At 32.6% G+C, this 20,535-nt stretch overlaps 1 protein-coding gene across 2 annotated transcripts in view; it reads left to right on the top strand.

Annotated features, from left to right (window-relative positions):
* LOC143047157 (nuclear pore complex protein Nup205-like) overlaps window positions 1-20,535 on the top strand; it is a 65,889-nt gene that overhangs the window by 3,865 nt on the left and 41,489 nt on the right. For both annotated transcript variants that reach the window (XR_012969422.1, XM_076220123.1), the window contains exons 3-14: window positions 823-994; window positions 2,313-2,534; window positions 3,690-3,775; window positions 7,865-8,090; window positions 9,734-9,898; window positions 11,467-11,579; window positions 14,355-14,417; window positions 16,294-16,410; window positions 17,126-17,242; window positions 18,935-19,085; window positions 19,402-19,592; window positions 20,170-20,352. Coding sequence is in view for 1 of the 2 variants with exons in the window: in XM_076220123.1 (XP_076076238.1) it covers window positions 823-994; window positions 2,313-2,534; window positions 3,690-3,775; window positions 7,865-8,090; window positions 9,734-9,898; window positions 11,467-11,579; window positions 14,355-14,417; window positions 16,294-16,410; window positions 17,126-17,242; window positions 18,935-19,085; window positions 19,402-19,592; window positions 20,170-20,352 (1,806 nt within the window). In the remaining variant the exon portion in view is untranslated. The remainder of the gene's footprint in view (window positions 1-822; window positions 995-2,312; window positions 2,535-3,689; window positions 3,776-7,864; window positions 8,091-9,733; window positions 9,899-11,466; window positions 11,580-14,354; window positions 14,418-16,293; window positions 16,411-17,125; window positions 17,243-18,934; window positions 19,086-19,401; window positions 19,593-20,169; window positions 20,353-20,535) is intronic.

Below are 20,535 nucleotides of genomic sequence, written 5' to 3'. Positions count from 1 at the left end.
ATTAAGAAGATGTGGTTTGAGTTCCAAAGAGACAACTCTCTATCCAAGTCACAATGTATTAAAAAATTAACAATTTATAGTTCAAAGTACGGTATACACCTCCACAAGGAGCCTTGGCTCACACTAACAGCAATCGGTAAAGGGCACCAAAATGACCAGTGAAAAACAATTCAAATAGGAAAAACTAATGCATCAACAGTCTATTTAGTATATAAAAAATGAGAAATGAGAAACGCCTATGAACATGAACACAACAACAAACGACAACCACTGAACAACAAGCGTGTGACTATGAACAGTGCATAGAAATGCAGCAGGTTAATACATTGTATACATTGTAAGAGCACAAATATCAATTTAGGAATTAACAACTGAGAAAGTTAAGTGGTGGTCCAATGTCAATTCTAATTTTCAACCATTGTAAGTTTGACATCACATTGGCACAATATAAAAATCAGGAGATGTGGTATGATGCCAATGAGACAACTCTCCACAAGAGACCAAATGACACAGACATTAACAACAATAGGTTTCTGTTCCTTGAGAGGGATTTACAACACTGCATTACATGTATTGATATGATTGTCTATTTAGGTTTATATCATACATATAAACAGAAGATGTGGTATGATGCCAATGAGACAACTCTCCACAAGAGACCAAATGACACAGAAATTGATCATATTCAATGATCAATGATTACACAACATCAATTTAGTCCCTTTTATGAAGGGGACATTGGAACTTTGTTCTTTTATAGTAAATTTAGTTGGAAACTCCATCATTTTATGAATACTATATTTTGTACATCCACTATTTTAGCCAAAGAGTTCATTGTACAGAGATGCAGTTAAAAAGTCACACATTGATGGCCTTCCAGTAAAGGGTGAACAGATCAAGCAGACGTTTCCCATAGAATTTATAGAGGAAGCTCTGATTATAAGTGACCTTTTTGACATGAGTGAAATAGCAGCTGTAGAACTGTTAATGGCAGGTAAGTTCACTGTAGAGTTATGACCCTCGTCGAACTTTGTGGGACAACGTGAAAACTATTTCGATAAACTGGGCCCTTTCTATTAATAACATTAAAAACAAAAACAAGGCTTGCATATTGCAGAGGTGTTTACTAGTATGGATTATCTGTATTTTACACAGATTTTGTAGTAAAACTACTCAATATAGATTCTTCATGAAAAAGTACAGATTTTCTAACAATCCGAAAAAAAACAATCCAAGTTGCTTCCCTTTACGGCGATCAGTGTCTTAAAGAGCTTTTTTGACTGGGAATAGCCGCTCTTTAAAGCAAAATGATAGCGATCAAGTATATTTCATGGACGGCATGAATTGGGATGTCAGCGTTTGGAATTATGAAAATTCCCCACAGTAGCGCACATTGAGAAAAGTTTTTTCTTGCGTTAAAAAAACCGAACCAAACCAAAGATCCTCTCAACTGTGAATTGAATATGATCTACATAGTACCTTGTTGAACTTAAATTTCTAGTCAGAAGTATTGTCATCTAGTCCCTATTGAGTTTATTATTTTGAGGTTTTGTATTTTTAATGTGTTGTACAAGATTAAATAATTAATGAAATTTTAAATGTACATATCTTGTTTCTTTATAAGTACACAGTGAATACCAGATTTGCATGTATTGACTTATTCCAAACTTTAGCTCAACTTTTTGTCAAATCATGCAAATTTTAGGTTATAATCTTTGTTGCAAAAATATCTGAATAAGACTAGATACTGTCAGAATGCAGTAAGTTGCCATCTAATTTTTCAAAATTTTCGTGGGTGGCATGTCCCTTAACCTCCCTAGATGGTTGATACCGCTTCGCAGCACTCATCAAGAGTATTACTGGCAACATTGCAAAACTACTGACAATTCTACTGATAGACATCATGGTGGGTAAACAGGGCTTATATTGTTAAAATATGAAAATAGTTGAATATTTGAAATAATAAGTTTAAGAACTTATGATTTAATATTGATGCATGTACAATCAACCCTCTATTAATTAATATAAGCATTCTAACGCAAAAGAGAAAAAAACGTTTTTATTAGAACATCATCAGTGTACCACAAGTAAAAAACCAGAAATAAATACTATTATTTCTAAAGTAAAAAGCCTTTAATACAAAAAAGCCACAATGATTGTTACCCCAGATAATTGGTGTAGCACTGCACACTATAAAACCGGTATGTATCCCAATAGAGATACTCAGGTAGATACTGAAAATCAGGAAATAGAGAATTAAAATTAATTTACAATCTAACTTTTATTACAGTATTTTCTTTTTATGTTTTTAGGTGACCGTAAACAATCAGAGTTTCCTGGATTAACAAGAGGCTTAATAGCTGTATTGCTATACTTTGATGGTCAGAAAAGTATAGTCAATTCTTTAAGGACCTTATTACAGTGCAGAGAGGGCCGTACATGGACAATGGAGCTTTCATCTGACCTCACAAATAAGATCACACAATACACAGACCAGTTGATTGTCAAAGATAAACTTGTTAATAAGATTTTAGGTATGATGGTGAAAATAAAAACTAAAGCACGAATGTCATAAGAATACACTAATTTTCTAATGTGAGCTTTGACCATCACTTAGGTCTATTGTTATCCTTTATTGTAAACTTATAAAAAAAACTTAAAAACTTCTCTGAAACAAATCAGCTAAATTTTATCAAATCTGAAAGTTTCTTATGAAATCTAGTTTAAAAATGTATCCTAGGGTTTGATATAACTATAAACATGGTCACTTGAGTTAGAATGCAGCATGGTTCGTTGCAGTTTACTAGCTTATAATTCAGGGATCTCCATTACCCGTTGATGATAGTGCACCACCACCCTTAGAATATCTTCTGCCATTTTTTCAAATGATCCCCGCCATTGTTAAATTATCTTCCGCCATAGTCATTGGTCCCTTGAATTGTCATAATTTGTTTTTCTTTTCTCTAGCCACCATCATTTTTGTTAGCAACTACATTCAATTGCATGTAACTGCATAACTCTTTATACAATGTTGTAGGCTTTTTTGAAATATAACCCAAAGGGTCCTCCTGATTACAGTTTTAAAACCCTCAGGGATATCACTTAAGATTACTAATCACTTGTACATATAGATAGACACACCTGACAGGAGAACACATGATCAAGATAGACACTTTATTGCATTTTTTGTCCTGCCTTGACAGAGTCAAAAAGCGAGACATATGTATGCTGTTTCCAGGGGCTACGATGGTGGCAATGTTTGTGGTTTGTAATTAGGTCTAGTTTATGGTTAGCCACAAGTGGTAAGTCTATCATATTTGGTATGCAGTTGTATGAGCATTGGCACGTCACATTTCCATGGAGATTATTTGGCCCTGCCCTCTCAGCCATGGTCTATTGACTTTGAAACTTTTGCTTATTTTACATTTATTAGTTTGTGATTAGGTCAGTTTATAGGGAACCACTATTGGTGGGTCAATGATATTTGGTATGCATTTGTATAAGCAATTGGCATATCTCATTTCCATGGAGATTATTTGGATCCGCCCCCTTAGTCATGGTCTATTGACTTTGAAAACTTTGCTTAGATAACAAGTATTAGTTTGTGATTACATCATCTTCTGTGCCTAAGTATTTAACCAAATATATAATTGTATCATCATAGTAAATATAGGATGCTTCTGTTTTAGATTTACTAACAGAGATGGATTGGAATAAACAGCTTAACAAATTACAATCAGCTCGAGCTGTGGGGCCTCCCAAGCATAAAAAACAGGTAATAGAATCCAGAGATATGACAAATACTCCTGTAGCTTCGTGTAATTATTTGATTCATCTCATGCAGTTAACCCGGTTTTTATTCTTAACATGGGTGCTACCCCTGACCTTCCTTCCATTTGTCTCCTTATTGTTTCAGTGTGCTAAAATAAAATTGTCTCATCCAAATTTTATGAAACTCTTAAAAATGCCAAGAACCAAAACTTGCAAACAGAGTTTGAATTTGGGAATTGAGTCTACTCTTCTAGAGTTAAGACCTTTTATACCTTAGAAAATTTTATTTCCCCACTTTTACAAGTTTGCCTCATGCAAATTTTATGAAAATCATACACAATGCTAGTACTTAACACACCTGTAGACTAGAGTTCGAATTAAGGCAGAGAGTCATTAAAACCGTTATAGAGCTGGGGCATTTGTGTACTCTAACATAATCTTCTTATATTTATATTTGTAATGGGTTAAGTGGAAAAGTGATGACAAAAAAACAAAAACTGCAAATCTGATCTCAGTTTGTTACACATTATACAGCTTATAAAGAGTAAATGACTTTTCTGTTATTAGTTTTTAGCTCATCTAGGCAATCACCTTTCTCATCACTTCGCATCTGTTGTCTACCTCCGTTGTCGTCGGCTATCTTTTACAAAAATCTTCTCTGAAACAACTGGACCAAATTTAACCAAACTTGGACAAAGTTATACAATCACAGCCAATCAACTATTTGAGAGGAGAAATGCCCCTTTGAAATGAAAATTATAAAGTAAATTGTATAGTTAGCACTCTAAAACCATCATTACTTGTGGGATATTTATGAAAAAGTTAAAAATTTCCAAAATAAAATATATTGGAATTTTGGTCCTTTATCCTTAAATAGATAAAAATATGCATGGGTTCTTTTATTATTGTAGCTTTTTTATAATGCCCCATTTATTGGCATTATGTTTTCTGGTCTGTCTGTTCTTCTGTCCCTATTCAGGTTAAAGTTTTTGGTCAAGGTAGTTTTTGATGAAGTTGACATCTAATCAACTTGAAACTTAGTACACATGTTCCCTATGAAATAATCTTTCTAATTTTTAATGCCAAATTAGAGATTTTTTCCCATTTTCACGGTCCACTGAACATAGAAAATGATACTCGAACACATTCTTGTTCTTTTCTGTAGTGAGTCCTCTGAATTAAAAAAAAAAATGTGGGTGGTGTACAGATTTAAAAATAAAACAACTAGTTAATGTGCCTGTCTCAAATCATGGATATTTGATACATGGAAACAGTAATATCCTATGAAATTACTGATTATAAAGGAGGCACACCCCTAACATTGGCTCATTTCTTTCTATGTTGAATTTTTCAATTTCAAGCATTCATAGCATATGTGTATTTAATTATATTTAGTCAGATAAGATCACATTACTGTTTATATATTTATATAAGTAAATTCCTTCTTCTGAAGATACAATATCTTGCTCAAGATAACAAGAAATTGACAAACTTACATTTACACCTTTGAAATATCTGAATAAACTAAAAATGAATACCTCTTCATACTATGATATTATTACGTAAGTATTTCTGTATTGGCCTTGTTATTGGTCCGAGGCTTGCTGTATTGGCCTGAGGCGAAGCCGAAGGCCAATACAGCTGGCCGAGGACCAATGACAAGGCCAATACAGAAATACACGTAATAATATCTTTATTAATTAACTACAATGTTACAATATTTTCTTAATATCATTTCAAGAGATAAATATTTTTACCTTGAAGTGGAACTATCAAAATCACAGTTTGTTTCTTTGTATTAGATGCAATTCCATAATGGTCTGGTGCTGTTTCCAGGTGTCTTCAGCATTTTCTCATCTGATGAATTTTTCTACCCTTTTCAGTCACTATAAAGTGTTACAACTTAAATTTAGACGCAACACATAAATAGTAATTGGAAAGGTACTGCCATTGCATGTGTTATGCAGAAACTAATTAAAAATCGATGTGTACAATCGTGAAATTATGAGGTCGTCAAGAAATGAACTTTGTGATAATCTACTCGTTCCCCAAACCTGAAATAGTTCTATCGTCTGCTTTCAAAATACCTTTTAAATGAATGTGACCGTCTTTCGCCTGAAATGTATGCCATACTGACATTTTCAGCATGTTTAAGATCACTAAATGACAACTGCGTCTTCAAAACAACTGATTACTTTCAGTTTGTGTTTATCGTGACTTTCGATGTAAAATCTAGAGACGTTCCGAATTCCTGCACTTGTGTCAACTCGGCCAATATAGAATAACTCGGCCAATACAGAAAAAAATCTGTATTGGCCGAGTTATTCTGTATTGGCCTAGTTTACACATTATATTGCATAGGCAGTTTTCATCATATTAAGTCCAATAACAGTGCAGTTAATTAATAAACTACATTATTAATCTTGTCAGAGTCAACAATATCAAATAAAATTAACAACTTTTGTTGCACAAACATATGAAATTTTACTAGTTCAGAACATTATAAAAATAAATGAATGATTTGTCTACTTCCTTTTCACATACATCACATTAATTGTAATTGATAAGTTTCATAGTCTTGAGTCTTGAGTTTGAGGGTCTTTAAGGTGATACCCAACACTTTTCACTAAAATTGGCTCGTTTAATTTTCATAAAATTTTGACAAAGTATTAACTTTGACCCTTTTTAACAAAAATATAAAATTTCGAAAATTTTGAACCAACCAGGGCTTACATTTATCAGAAAAATTACACTGGTTATATAGCAGTTTGACAAACACCAATTTTGATCACTGAGAAGCTTAATATTCCCTTTACAACACAACGTAATTAAAATGTTTAGCTGACTTTACAGAGTTATCTCCCGGTAGTGTAAGGTACCACCTTAATAGTCAGTAATACCATTTCTATATGTCAATACTTATCTTATAAATTTTAATTTAAGACATTGAAAAGACGTACAGATCCTTAAAATAGTTTTCAAAATATTATCTTATCTGTCCTAAACATGTTTATAATGATAAATCATTGAATTGCCATTCTTATATAATCCTTTGTTCAATTGGTATTTCATTTATATTCTTTTATCTATTTACATTACTCTGGATTCATTTATTTTCGAGGGTATCAATTTTCGTGGATTGCTGAAAACTTTCATATATGTGGATATTTGATTTCGTGGTTTTACCAATCTCTTTTTACAAAGCCTATTGAAGATATGTTATTCGTTGAATATTTGAATTTGTGGTTCACCTGTATCCATGAAACCCACGAAAATTGGTATCCAATGAATAATAATGAATCCACAGTACTTCAAGCAGGATATCTTAAAACATGATAAAACAAGGGAAGTAACCCAACATTTCTTAAAAGTTGAAATCCTACTGCTAGCAAGTTGAAGGTTTGGTTGGCTTGCTTGCTTTGTTTGTATAAATGTTTGCTCAAACATTGTAATTAAGATTTATATCTGCAAACAAAAGATAGGTGGGGCTTCAACTTGTATACATAACTGAACTTCCGATAACATTTATAAGTATATGTACATGTAATACAAGCTGAAGCCCCGCCTATCCATTGATAACAGATGTTAATCTTAATTGCAATGCTTGAGCAAACATTTATATATACCAACGAAGCAAGCAATTCAACCAAACTGTTGACTTGCTAACTTTAGGATAACAGCTTTCAAATGTTTTCAAATTTACAAAGCCTTTCTTACATATCAGCAGTCAGTCTGAGGTCAAAATAATTAATTGATAGTATATTTAACACCCAGGCTGTCAAGTGAGGCCTTATGATTCTACTAGAAATTAGATTTACAGGTAAAAGTTACCTTCATCAGTGACACAAAAAAAACAACAACTGAGATATGAACTATTAACAGGAGGGATGGAAGAGGGCTTAAAAGTTAATAGATATTACTATTGCTGGAAGATTACATGTCTTTTGTGTTCTTTCTTGTTTGAAATTAGAATGGCAAAAGAGGTAATTGTTAGCCTTCTATGCAACTAAAGAAACTAGCATTGATGACAACATATTTAAAGTAAATATAAACTGATATTTTGTGTTTTGATTCTTTATTTGTTTTATTACAGCTACAAGATATTTACAGCGAGATCAAACTTATTCTGGCAGATTGTTTATTTTGCTTGGCCTCACAACGTCCTTTAGAGAAAGAGGACACCTTACGTTTAATAGCCTTCCTAAAGCAGAATGGAAGTTGTATTGCTGATGGGACATTGGATCTAGTAACTCTCTGCCTTATCATAACATTGTTGTATTGTTTTGATGTCAGTGTTCTTGAAGATGACAATAATTCAGGTAAACACCTAGCCTATTATAAGATAACATAAAGTTTCATTTCTGAATTATCTTATTGTTGGGTCAAACATGACTATAAAAGTATTATTTTGTGTAACAGAAGTTGTTGCCAAAGTCGCCGGACATTGGGCAAAGTCCAGTAAATGTCTGGTCCAGTGAATTAGTATGTATTACTGTACCAAATTACCATTACCTTTAATTTGTAAGATGAGAAAAAGCACATGCACAGAGTAAAACATTGCTTTGTTTAGGCCATGTCTTCCAGTAGCAAGTATCATGACCAGAATATATTAATGTGATGTGAATATGAACCATGAATTTATAGCATTCTCCTTTCAGAATCAAAAGGAATATTCAGCAAGCTTGGAGAAATTATTTATTTAAATTTGTATGTTTTATTTAATTATTGGTAATAGTTTTGTTCTCTTTTGACAACTATTTCCTTAAATGCATTCCATGTATTTTTCTGTCGAGTATTTAAAAAGTAATTTATTCAATTCATCAATTCTAAATGTTAACCTGTAAACCATGAGAACCTGCATATATGCAATTAAAAACATGTTCACCTTGTCAACCTAACTATAAGTTGACATTATCCATAATGCAATTAGAAACCTGAAAAGAAGATTTGGTATGATTGTCAAGAGTCAACTTTCCACCAGAAACCAAATGACATAGAAGTTAAAGTCACATGAAAGGAGTGACTGGTGAAAAATAATGTTTATCCAATTCTTGAATCAATGCATGTATATATCATAAACTTAGTTCTCTGTGCATAATTTTATAATTTTTTTTACGCAAATATATCGTATAATCGTCAATTTTATTTCTCTCTGTCTGTTATGATTTAACAAATATGGCTGCTCATTAAATGCCGTGTTTTGAAGCCAAAGTTTACCGATTGTCACCGTATAGTAAACAATCAACAAAAAGCATGGGTATTGAGCGTGTGTTTAACATGTACAGTCAGATAATTGTTTATTTTAATGACAGATCCATGCGTATTGTGATTACACAATTTTTACGAGGAGGGTCACACTAAGGTCACTATGCATATGAAAAATATGTCTGCCAATTGCTTCCTGTAAGCAAGCAATTAAAAATAAGTAATCTTCCTCTAAATGTGGACAAATTAAAGAAATTTCCTCAGAAAAAAAGTATATGTACATAAGTTGTATAATGAAAACTATCCATTTAGTTATAAAAAACATATGCATGATTTTTTTTTAATTTGAGGTTTCATATGACTTTAATGTATAGGTCTCCTCTCAGCCTTCTACAATGAGCAAAACCCATACTCTTTTTCATTCAGTTTAGGATTTGGAACAGGGAAACAAGTTTTACTAGAACATATCGAAAAAATGTTTTATGTGTCAAATAATTATACCATCACTTTCAAGGAAACTGTGCTATGATATTATTGGAAACTTTCTAGAATTTGGTATCAAGCTTTATGTGAGCATGCTATACTGTGTGATGGCTCATCAACTTCTATTTACCAAATACTTATTGTTGAATTTTTTTATTGTCAGAGCCATCTTGTTATGTTAAAAGTACTTATCTATTGTTTGAAGTTATATGTTTTGTTGTGCTTGCTTACAATTACATGTACTCATAGCAGGGATAATGTTGTGTACTTACAGATTACATAAGAAGATTACCACTTATTACTGATGGAACGTATATAGCTGATGTCCACAAAGAGTTAACCAATGACAGGACATGGTCCATTCCTGGTCTTCAGGGTGTGGCTCAACTGTCCTGGGGATTGACATTGAGACAACTATCACAGTACCAAACACCAGCAGGTATAAAACATGTTAGGAAATAATACATCTGTCTACAATTCCAGATCTTCTTTCAAAAACACACTTTTATCTTTTATTATTGCAACACAAGTGTAAGGTAAAATTTATGCATGCATAAAATTTTTTAGCTCACCTGGCCTGAAGGTCCAAGTGAGCTTTTCTCACTTGGCGTCCATCATCCGTCATCCATCGTCTGTTAACTGATACAAAAATCTTCTCTTCGTAAACTACTAGTCCAAATTTAACCATACTTGGCCCCAATCATTAATAGGGTATCTAGGTTAAAAAACCTGTCGGATAACCCCGCCCACCAACCAAGATGGCGGACATTGCTAAAAATAGAACAATGGGGTAAAATGCAGTTTTTAGATTACAACTCTGAAACTAGAACATTTAGAACAAATCTGACGAGGGGGGGGGGATGATATTGTTCATAAGGTGAAGATCTATCTGTTCTGAAATTTTCAGACCAATCAGCCAACCTGTTGTTAGGTTGCTTCCCCTGAATTGGTAATTTAAAAAAATTTGGCAGCTTTTGGTTATTGTCTTCAATATTATTATAGAAAGAGGTAAACTGTAAACAGCAATAATATACACCATAGTAAGACTTCCAATGAAGTCTACATGACCCAAATGGTCAATTGAACTCTAAGGAGTTATTGCCCTTCATAGTCAATTTTTAGTAACTACTGGGCCTAGTTCGTTATAGATATAGATAATTGTAAGCAGCAAGTATGTTCATTAAAGTAAGATCTAATAACACATCACCATCATCAAAACACAATTTTGTCCTAAATCCATCTTTGTCCTTTGTTTAATATGCACATAGACTAAGGTGAGCGACACCGGCTCTTTAGAACCGTTAGTTTTATTTTTTGCTGTTCATTGCATTTAAGATACTGTAGATTCATTATTATTGTTTTAAGTACAAATTAAATGTTCAATAAAAATCATATTTAACATGAAATTAAGATATCCATGAACATGCAAGTTTTCCTTAATCCATGAAAATTAGTACCAACGAACCGTTGGTTTTCCCGTTTGAATTGTTTTACACTAGTAATTTTTTGGGTCCTTTATAGCTTGCTGATTGGTGTGAGCCAAGGCTTGGTGTTGAAGGCGGTACCTTGACCTATAATGGTTTACTTTTATAAATTGTTACTTGGATGGAGAGTTGTCTCATTGGCACTCATACCACATCTTCCTATGTCTATTAACAGTATATATATGCAGCATTAAAAGAGATGGTAAAGGCTTTCAGAAATTGTAAAGGGGCTTTATCTAAGCTAGAATTAAATATACTGGAATACCATCAGATAAATAAATTTTATATGCATTTGAATGTTAAGTAATCATACAGTAGGTTAAACTATCTACACATTATTTATATTCAATTGTAGTCTAAACCTTTTAAGGCATTTAAGCTACATTATTCTACCACCCTAGATTTGCATTCTATCCACTGAATGGCAAAACAAGTGTGATTGTTATAATCTAGCAGCTGGATAATATGTTATTAATAACTAATTGGGCACTTTTGTCATACTTTTTATTCTGTTTTTTTAAAGGTGTAAATGAATATTGTGAAGAAGATGAAATAGTCATTTCAATGGCAACAGACAATAATGTTTTCCACTTTCTTGATAATGCTGTAGTGGCTATTGAAAATTTCCATCATGAGGTAAATATAAAGAATGCTATATTATTGATGTTCCTTATACTAGAGGTGAAATGATTCAGTTCATCAGTATTTCAGTTCAGTGTCTGTAGGCCAGTCATATCTTGTGTTACAAATAGTCACAAACCATCCCTTAGAGGGGTTTACTACAGATATTTTGTATTTTACACATACTTTGAATGCAAAATACAGACCACAAATTTAATCCAAGCCAGTACAATTTCCTTTCCATTTCAGAATAATTATACCCTCGCTTTAAAAAAGGGGGTATACTGTTTTACCTCTGTCTGTCCTTCCGTCAGTCCGTCAGTCAGTCCCTCCGTCCCATGAATATTTTTCGTCGCATTTTTCTCAGGAACTACAATACAAGGATTTCTGAAATTTGGTTTCAGGGTTTATCTAAGTCAGCTATACCGTGTGATGCGTTTTCAGATTGATCACTTGACAACTTCCTGTTTACCAAACACTTGTATGATTTTACACATGATAGCCAAGTTGAAAATTTTCGTCACATTTTTCTCAGGAACTACAATACAAGGATTTCTGAAATTTGATTTCAGGATTAATATAAGTCAGCTATACCGTGTGATGCGTTTTCAGATTCATCACTCGACAACTTCCTGTTTACCGAACACTTGCATATTTTTACACTATTAATATTATCCACTTGCGGTGGGGGTATCATCAGTGAGCAGTAGCTCGCAGTTTCACTTGTTTTTTTTACATTAAAGTACTTGAATGAGCAGTGACAGAAATTACATATCTAAAGATGTTATAGAGATAGGAATTTCCGCAGCTGTTGGAACAGCTGTTCTCTAATTTTTGTGCTATTTCACATTTCCTGATCGGTGTGAGTAAAATATTTCTCCTCACTAGTGAAAAATATATTCTCGGCAAATGATTGGTTGAAATTTAATTGTGACGTTACATTTTCTTGTTTTCTTATAGTGACGTCATGAAAAAAGGCCACCATGCCTGATGACGTCACATCAAAAGTACACAACTGTCCTCAAATCTTTGAAAAGAAAGAATAAAAATCATAAGAGAAACAGATTCCACCACTGTAACTCCTGTATTACGATATTTCTCCATTCTAAACAGTTAAATTTTAATTATTTAAAAAGCTCGGCAAGCCTCACGCTTTAAATATTATAATTTAACTGTCTCAAGTGGAGAAATATCGTAATACACTTGTTGCAGTTGTTGAATCTATATTTATCAATTGTTTGTTTCAAAGTATTAAATGACAGGTGGCATAAAGTTATGAAATGATGTCGGCTGCAAAGGGGGCAACTAACTCCAAAAGCTCTCCAAATGCAGAATTTTTTCATGTATTTTTATACCACTGCGATAGGGCATCAAGTTTTACCCTTGTCCGTCTACGTCCGGCTGTACATCCGAAAGTAGGTTTCCTTTCTCTGACTTTAGTTAGCCTCAACCAAATGTTATGAGACTTATACACAATATTTAGTTCAGTACAAATTTGGGTAGCGTCACTTTTACCATTCTTCTGTTATGTCCCTTTATAACTTTATATGATATAATAGCAGGTGCATCATCCTGTCCTATGGAAAAATTCCCCATTTATTTCGAAAATTATTATTTGGGAGGGGGCAAGCTCCCAGGTCCTCTTACCAAGCTAGTGGTGTTTTTACTGAAAAATACTGTGAAAATGGTTAATACTGCTGATGAACTGAAATAGTGTGAAACACGTTTACTTTAGGCCAAATAAAAATATATGTGTGGTTCCAGTAACCCTACCGTCCCTACTTTTTCGGCTTAAAAGTAGCCTACCCTAAAGATTTTATTGTCATTTTTCATTAAGCACTGTTAAAGTCAGAATGTTGCTCCCATAGACTCAATGTAAAAAAAAACCATAAAATAAAAAAAAATCCCTACCTACCTACCCTAACTTTTTTTCAGATGTAACTGGAACCACACATACTTTTTTATTTGGCCTTAGGTCATATTTATAAAGTATTTATACATCGATTTTATACGCTATAAAACTTGGTGAATGTATATTTTATGTTATTATGAACATATAAAGATGATAGAAAAAGAAAAGAATTTAATATTATGATTGGTATTTGCATTCAACTTATGTTGATATTTAATCTTTTCACAAAAATAAACCATGAAAAAGTGTATATTGTGAAAGGTGACAAAAAATGGGAAGTAACTTTAATTTATTGTTAAACAATTTTGAAATAGACAAAGTATTTATGACCTAAAGCTACGGTAATTGGTGTTAATTAACAATGTGTTTGACACCAAAGCTGTTAAGTGAAGCCATTCACTTTAACGGTTCTCATAATTTGACAGTTATCACAGCTATTTGAACTTGCTGTCTAGGCTGAATTAAGAATTTTAATGGGCAATCAAGCTGTCAGTCAAGAATCCTGATGAAAACAGTCATTTCGGAATTCACAGGTTATTTGAGGACCAGGCAGGTATTTAAAAAAACCTAGGTATAGGGTGAAATTGGCAGGTGTGACTCGCAGAATAAGGGTCCGTTGACAGGTATGGTACATGTTGGCAAAGGTCAGCTATATCTAGTGTATGAAATAATTGTAAGGTATACATGTCTATCTGACCTTGACCTCATTGTCATGGATCTGAAAAATGTGAAATTTATAGGATACTTGTAGTAAAACCTTTATCTTTTAGACTTTCAACATAAAATCATTGATTAGTGAAGCAGGCAAGTCTTTTCGGCATGTGCACTCTTTTTTAGCTATAAGCATTAAACTTATGTTGAATTCTGTTTCTTTTCAGGAATTTTATTTAAGGAAAATCCATGGACTAATTACAGACTTTATTTTCTTTATGCCACTCAAGGTAAACAAATATCTTTCTAGAAATTGCTTGTTGATAGATTATGAAGTTCATGTTGTTAAGTTTATATTTTCCTGTTCAATTCAATTCAAAGCTTTATTTATAGTCAGTATGTTACATAACAAATAAACATGTAAAGCTCTCTGAGCTTTTATAATCGACAAATACATACATTTACATAATATTGTTGCTAACGTTGAGAGGTATTTGAATTGATTTGTAACCTCACTTCATCAAATCATCTTGTATCATGCATAAACTTCTCTAGTTGATCAGTTCATATATTAAAAAAAAACAAAATGTTCTAAATACAAACAGGAAACTAAATTCTTCAATCAGTTCTTTTGATGTCCTCCTTGAAAAGTTGGGTCTTGGTTTGTTCCTTTGAGAAAAGATAGGAATGTTATGATAATCCCCAATAGGGAATGGTGAGGACTTGTTAATTTAACCCCATATATCCACCTGCCTTGCTCCCTCACATCTGTCATTCATACTTCCTTCTCTGTATGACATCAAACCACTGTGCATTTGTAAAGTAAGGACACATTTTGAAAAAATACTTATTAATTGAAAGATAACAAGTAAGCACATATTGACAAATATTTTATTTAAATTACAGTGACTTGACTGTTAGTGTTGATCTCCACCAATTGCAACTCATTCAAAATTTTGACCAAATTGCAATTTGTTTTATTAAACCAATTTGTTCAACTGGTCAGAATATTGAACAAATTGTTCAGTCAAAATGTGAAAGTGCAAGGAGATAAAATAAAATATACTTACAATCCTATAAGAATTTAACTCCACTTTAATGATGTTGTGACAAAATTAGTTTATCAGTTTGTATAGTTATATTATAGTCATTTCCATGCTGAAGAGGAACTGTTTATTTTGAATTGCTATAAAATTGTCCAAACTAAGCTTTCATATAGTTTTTCTTTCTAAAAGTATTCTATATTTATAAGAATCAGATATCATTTTAAATAAAACATCATATATTCAGTAAAATAAGTTTTCAGGGGAGATAACCTAAAATATTATTCTTTTGAATAAAGACTTTTTGAAAGAAAAGTTATTATCTCCCCCATGGAAACTTCCTACAAACATATATTGCAATTTTACACATATTTTACTGAATATGAAATGTTTTAATTCACATAATGTCTGATTCTTATAAATATAGAATACTTTTAGAAAGAAAAACTATATGAAAGTTTAGATTGGACAATTTAATAGCAATTCAAAATAAACAGTTCCCCTTCAGCATGGAAATGAATATAATATAACTATACAAACTGAAAACTAATTTTGTCACAACATCATTAAAGTGGAGTTAAAATCTTATAGGATTGTAAGTATGTTTTATTTTATCACCTTGCACTTTCATGACTTGGCTGTGGTTTTCTACAGCAGTTGGTTCAAATTTCTGACCAGTTGAACAATTTGATTTTATAAAACAAATTGCAATTTGGTCAAAATTTTGAATGAATTGCAATTGATGGAGAGCAACACTAACAGTCAACTCACTGTAAAGGAATTAAGAAATAGAAGAGATGAAGTAGCAATGTTATCTCCTGAATTAGACAGGTCTTTCCCAAGCAAAAACCCCATAACTGGGCATATACCAAAAATAGGGTTCTACTACGTCCCCACAGCAGGAGTAACAAACCGTGCAATCAATATAAAATTCAGGAGATGTGGTGATTGTTTGCTAAGGAAAAAACTACACACCAGAGTACTGCAGAGTACTCTACTTCTATGTTTTTCATTGTTTCTTAAGAAATATAAATGTTTCTTCCAATAAGACAAGATTTTATCTAATGGTACTTAATGATTGAAAGATAACAATAAGCACATCTTGACAAATATTTGATTTAAGGTAAAGGAATTAAGAAATAGAAGTGATGAGGTAGCAAGGTTATCGGCCTCACAGACTTTAGTGGAAGAATCAGATGTTGTATCAGCAAGCCATGGATTTGAGTATCTTCTACTTTTGGTAAAACATTTATAATGATTTTAATGTCAGAAATTGTAGTAACATTCACAACTTAATATATTTAGAATACTCATATATAGATATAAGAAGATGTGGTATGAGTGCCAATGAGAGAACTCTCCATTCAAGTCACAATCTGTAAAAGTAAACCATTATAGGTTAGAGTAAGGTCTATAACACAGAGCCTCAGATCTCACCAAAGCAGCCAGCATTAAAGGGCCCAAAAATGACTAGTGTAAAACTATTCAAACAGGAGAACCAATGGTCTTATCTATATAAAAACTAAGAAACACTTATGAACCACATAAACAAACAACTACCACTGAACAACAGGTTCCTGACTAAGTACAGTCTGGTGCATACAAATGCAGCGGTTTTAAATGTTTTAGCAGGTGCCAACCTTCACAAGAATCTGAAACAGTGGTATAACATTACAACATAGAAAGACACACTATAAAATATCAATTGAAAATCAAAAGAGATAGTGACAAAAACAAGTCATTATACGCTGAACGATAATTTGATCTATGACACAATATATGTAAAAAATTAAAAAAAAACAACGTTAACCTGGGACAAAATGTAAAAAATAGTGAGACAAGATATAACTCAGGAAGCAATTATTGAATAACAAAAATGCATTATAAATTGTGCCAAAAGGTCAAATGAACCATGTGTATGCTTTATTGGTCAGTATTTTTTTTTTAATTTACAGATAGGAAATATATATGGTAAAGATCCTCTTGGAATGAACTTATCAGTTGAATACTGGTTCCCTCAAGAAAGTAATATGCATGAATCTGTTTACCATTACAGATCTCCTCAAAAACAGGTAATCATAGTTATAAAAAAAGTTTGCTAAACTAGCATTGTTCTCCTTAGAAATGATTTACATCATCCTGGTAAAAAGGAAATTATGAAATACCATCTTGTTTCTAGAAATTATAGCATCACATCTATAACACTATCTATAAGAAAATAATTTCAGATCACATTCTAGCAATATAGAATCACATTACCATGATGCTAAAAGGCCCTGGGGAGAACACTGAAACTAGTACACATTTTTGTGTAGGGGCCAGCTGAAGTTTGCTTCCAGGTGTGTGATTTTCTTTCTGTGTTGAAGACCCTTTGGTGGCTTTGGGCTGTTTTTTGCTCTCTGGTTGAATTGTTCATGTTGTCTCTTTGACACATTCCTGTTTGCATTGACAAGTTTTAAACTTCATTCTTTGAAAAAGCGACATGTGTACCATGCACTCATGGTGCAGCTGTTTATATTTATTTGCCTTCTTAAACTTTAGAATTTTCACTTTTACATATTATTACTTTGTACTTTTTGTGGGGCTATATTTATCTTTATGTGGCTAAAAAAAAATATGTAGCATCACTGTCCAAACTGGCAACTGTAAGATCTGTATTGTGGTAAGTTTTTCTTGTCAAACACCTGGCCCAAAGAGCCAGTGAGCTTTTCTCATCACTTTGCGTCTGGTGTCTTTGTTGTCGTCGTTGATGTCATTAACTTTTACAAAAATCTTCTCCTCTGAAACTACTGGACCACATTAAACCAAACTTGTCCACAATCATCATTAGGGTATGTTGTTTTAAAAATGTGTCCGTTGACTTGGCCAGCCAACCAAGCTGGCCGCCATGGCTAAAAATAGAACATAGGGGTAAAATATATATTTTGGCTTTTAACCAAAGCATTTAGAGCAAATCTGACATCGTTTAAAATTATTTATCAAGTCAAGATCTATCTTCCCTGAAATTTTCAGATGAATCGGACAACCTGTTGTTGAGTTGCTACCCCTTAATTGGTCATTTTACAGAAATTTTGACGTTTTTGGTTATTAACTTGAATATTATTATAGATAGAGATAAACTGTAAACAGCAATAATGTTCAGCAAAGTAAGATCTACAAATAAGGTCAGTTGACCCCTTCAGGAGTTATTGCCCTTTATAGTCAATTTTACCAATTTTTCTTTAATTTTTTGTATTCTTTTACAAAAATCTTCTCCTGAAACTACTAAGACAAAATGTAACCATACTTGTCCACAATCATCATAAGAGTATCTAGTTAAAAAATTTGTCTGATGATTCTGCCTGCAAACCAAGATGGCAGACATGGCTAAAAAAAATACATAGGGTAAAATGCAGTTTTTGGTTTATATCTCTCAAACTGAAGCATTTAGAGCAAATCTGACTGGTGGCAAAAATGTAAATCAGATTTAGATATATCTGCCCTGTAATTTTTAGGCAAATCTGACAACCAGTCATTGGGTTGCTTCCTCAGAGTTAGTAATTTTACAGAAATTTTGCAGTTTTTTCTAATATTTTAGATATTATTATAGTATCTAATGATATCTTTTACTATAAATTATGATTTTAACCTTATTTTACATGATTTCCAAAGAATCAGTAAATACAGGTAAGCAACACAGGCTCTTTAGAGCCTCTAGTTATATAGTTCTAAGGTCTTATTTTTGAAAAAAAGCTTTTTTTTATTTATTATGTTTCATTTTTCAGGTGTCTCTAAATAAGTTTATACGTCTAGCTGGAGACCTACTGCCACCTTCACTGTATGTACCTTATATCAACATGTTGACAGGTTTAGCCAGCAACACGCAGTCAGCACTCCATTGTTTTGAACTACTGAAAGCAAATGGTCTAGCATCAGGTATTCAGATAAATGTAATGGGATTAACATAAAAATCTTTTCAACAGTTTAATTTCATTTCACACATGATTCTAGAAACAACAAAAAACTTTCTGCATGTCATGATGGTAAAACACCTAAAATAATCTTCCACATGCCATATGGAAGGTTAGATATAGTATTATGTATCGCATTAAACAACAAGACATTTGAAATTAAAAACATTAGATGCATGTTCATGTTATAGTGGTACAAAATAAAAAAGCAGGGTCAATAATTTTGCTGTGCATGCTTTTAAACTTTTTCATAAACTGGAATGGATTTTTATGATTTACAGGTGGTCCCTCAAGTTCTGTATCCTGGAACCATATCTTTGTCTCTCTGAACCAATACTACTCAAGCTTGAGACGAGAGACACCAACCTCCTCAGAGGTGTCACAAAGAGCTCCCCATATCAGAGGCATAACATTAAAGGAATTAGAGGGACTTATATCTGTCTTGAGACTTGCCAATGTTATTGCTGAGAAGGTAAATACAGTGGTAATAATTACACAACTGATGTCAGTCTTAATAAATACAGTCTTCTTGAAAAACTATGATAAATTGAACTGATGTGTGTGGTCCCAACAGTTTAGGAATTAGGGGCCAAAAAAGTGCCCAAATAAGCATTTATTCTGTGTCAGAAACCTATTATTTGTCAAATATTTAATTACAATCCCAATTCAGACCTGTATCAATTATGAATATTGTGTCCATATTTTGCCCCGACTGTTCAGGGCTGCAATTGTAACGAACTGCACTCTGCATCTGTTTCTGTCTGTCTGTCTGTTTGTCTGTCTATCCTGCTTAATTATATGCATTTAATGTATTTTGGATTAAAGGTGATGTTGGTGATGTTTACAGTTTTATCTGTGATACATTATTCTAGGCAAGTGGGTGTGCATGTGAAAGTTTTGTAAAAACATACACATTCCTCATGAAAAGAATGAATCTGTTGCTTTTTAAGTTTGATACAAAACTTCTTTAGTTATTATTTGTTTATAAGATATTTAAGAGTTTCTTCTCTTGTTTTTTGCCTTTTTTTATTGTAATTATTTATTTACAGAATGAGAATTGTAGAATAGCCTTTTGTGAAAACCAACAGTGGTCCTTGATTGTCTGCTTGTTTGGTCTTCTAACATGCAGTGTACCACCAGGTCTTAAAGCACAGATACTACTGACACTATCAGCTATAGCTAAAACACCTGATATTGCTGCTAATCTGTGGCAAACCTTAGAAGTTTCTCAGGTACAATATGTATATGATTTGATTGAGTTGTCTTTTTATACGACCGCAAAATTTGCAGTATATTGTTATCACATCGTCCGAAAAATAACTTTAGTATTAGTAAACAGAAATCTATGAAATTTAAACACAAGGTTTATAATCACAAAAGGAAGATTGGGATTGATTTTGGGAATTATGGTCTTG

Source organism: Mytilus galloprovincialis, chromosome 10 (genome assembly GCF_965363235.1).
Source record: "Mytilus galloprovincialis chromosome 10, xbMytGall1.hap1.1, whole genome shotgun sequence".
NCBI lineage: Eukaryota > Metazoa > Mollusca > Bivalvia > Mytilida > Mytilidae > Mytilus > Mytilus galloprovincialis.
This window is presented reverse-complemented; position numbering and strand designations above follow the sequence as displayed.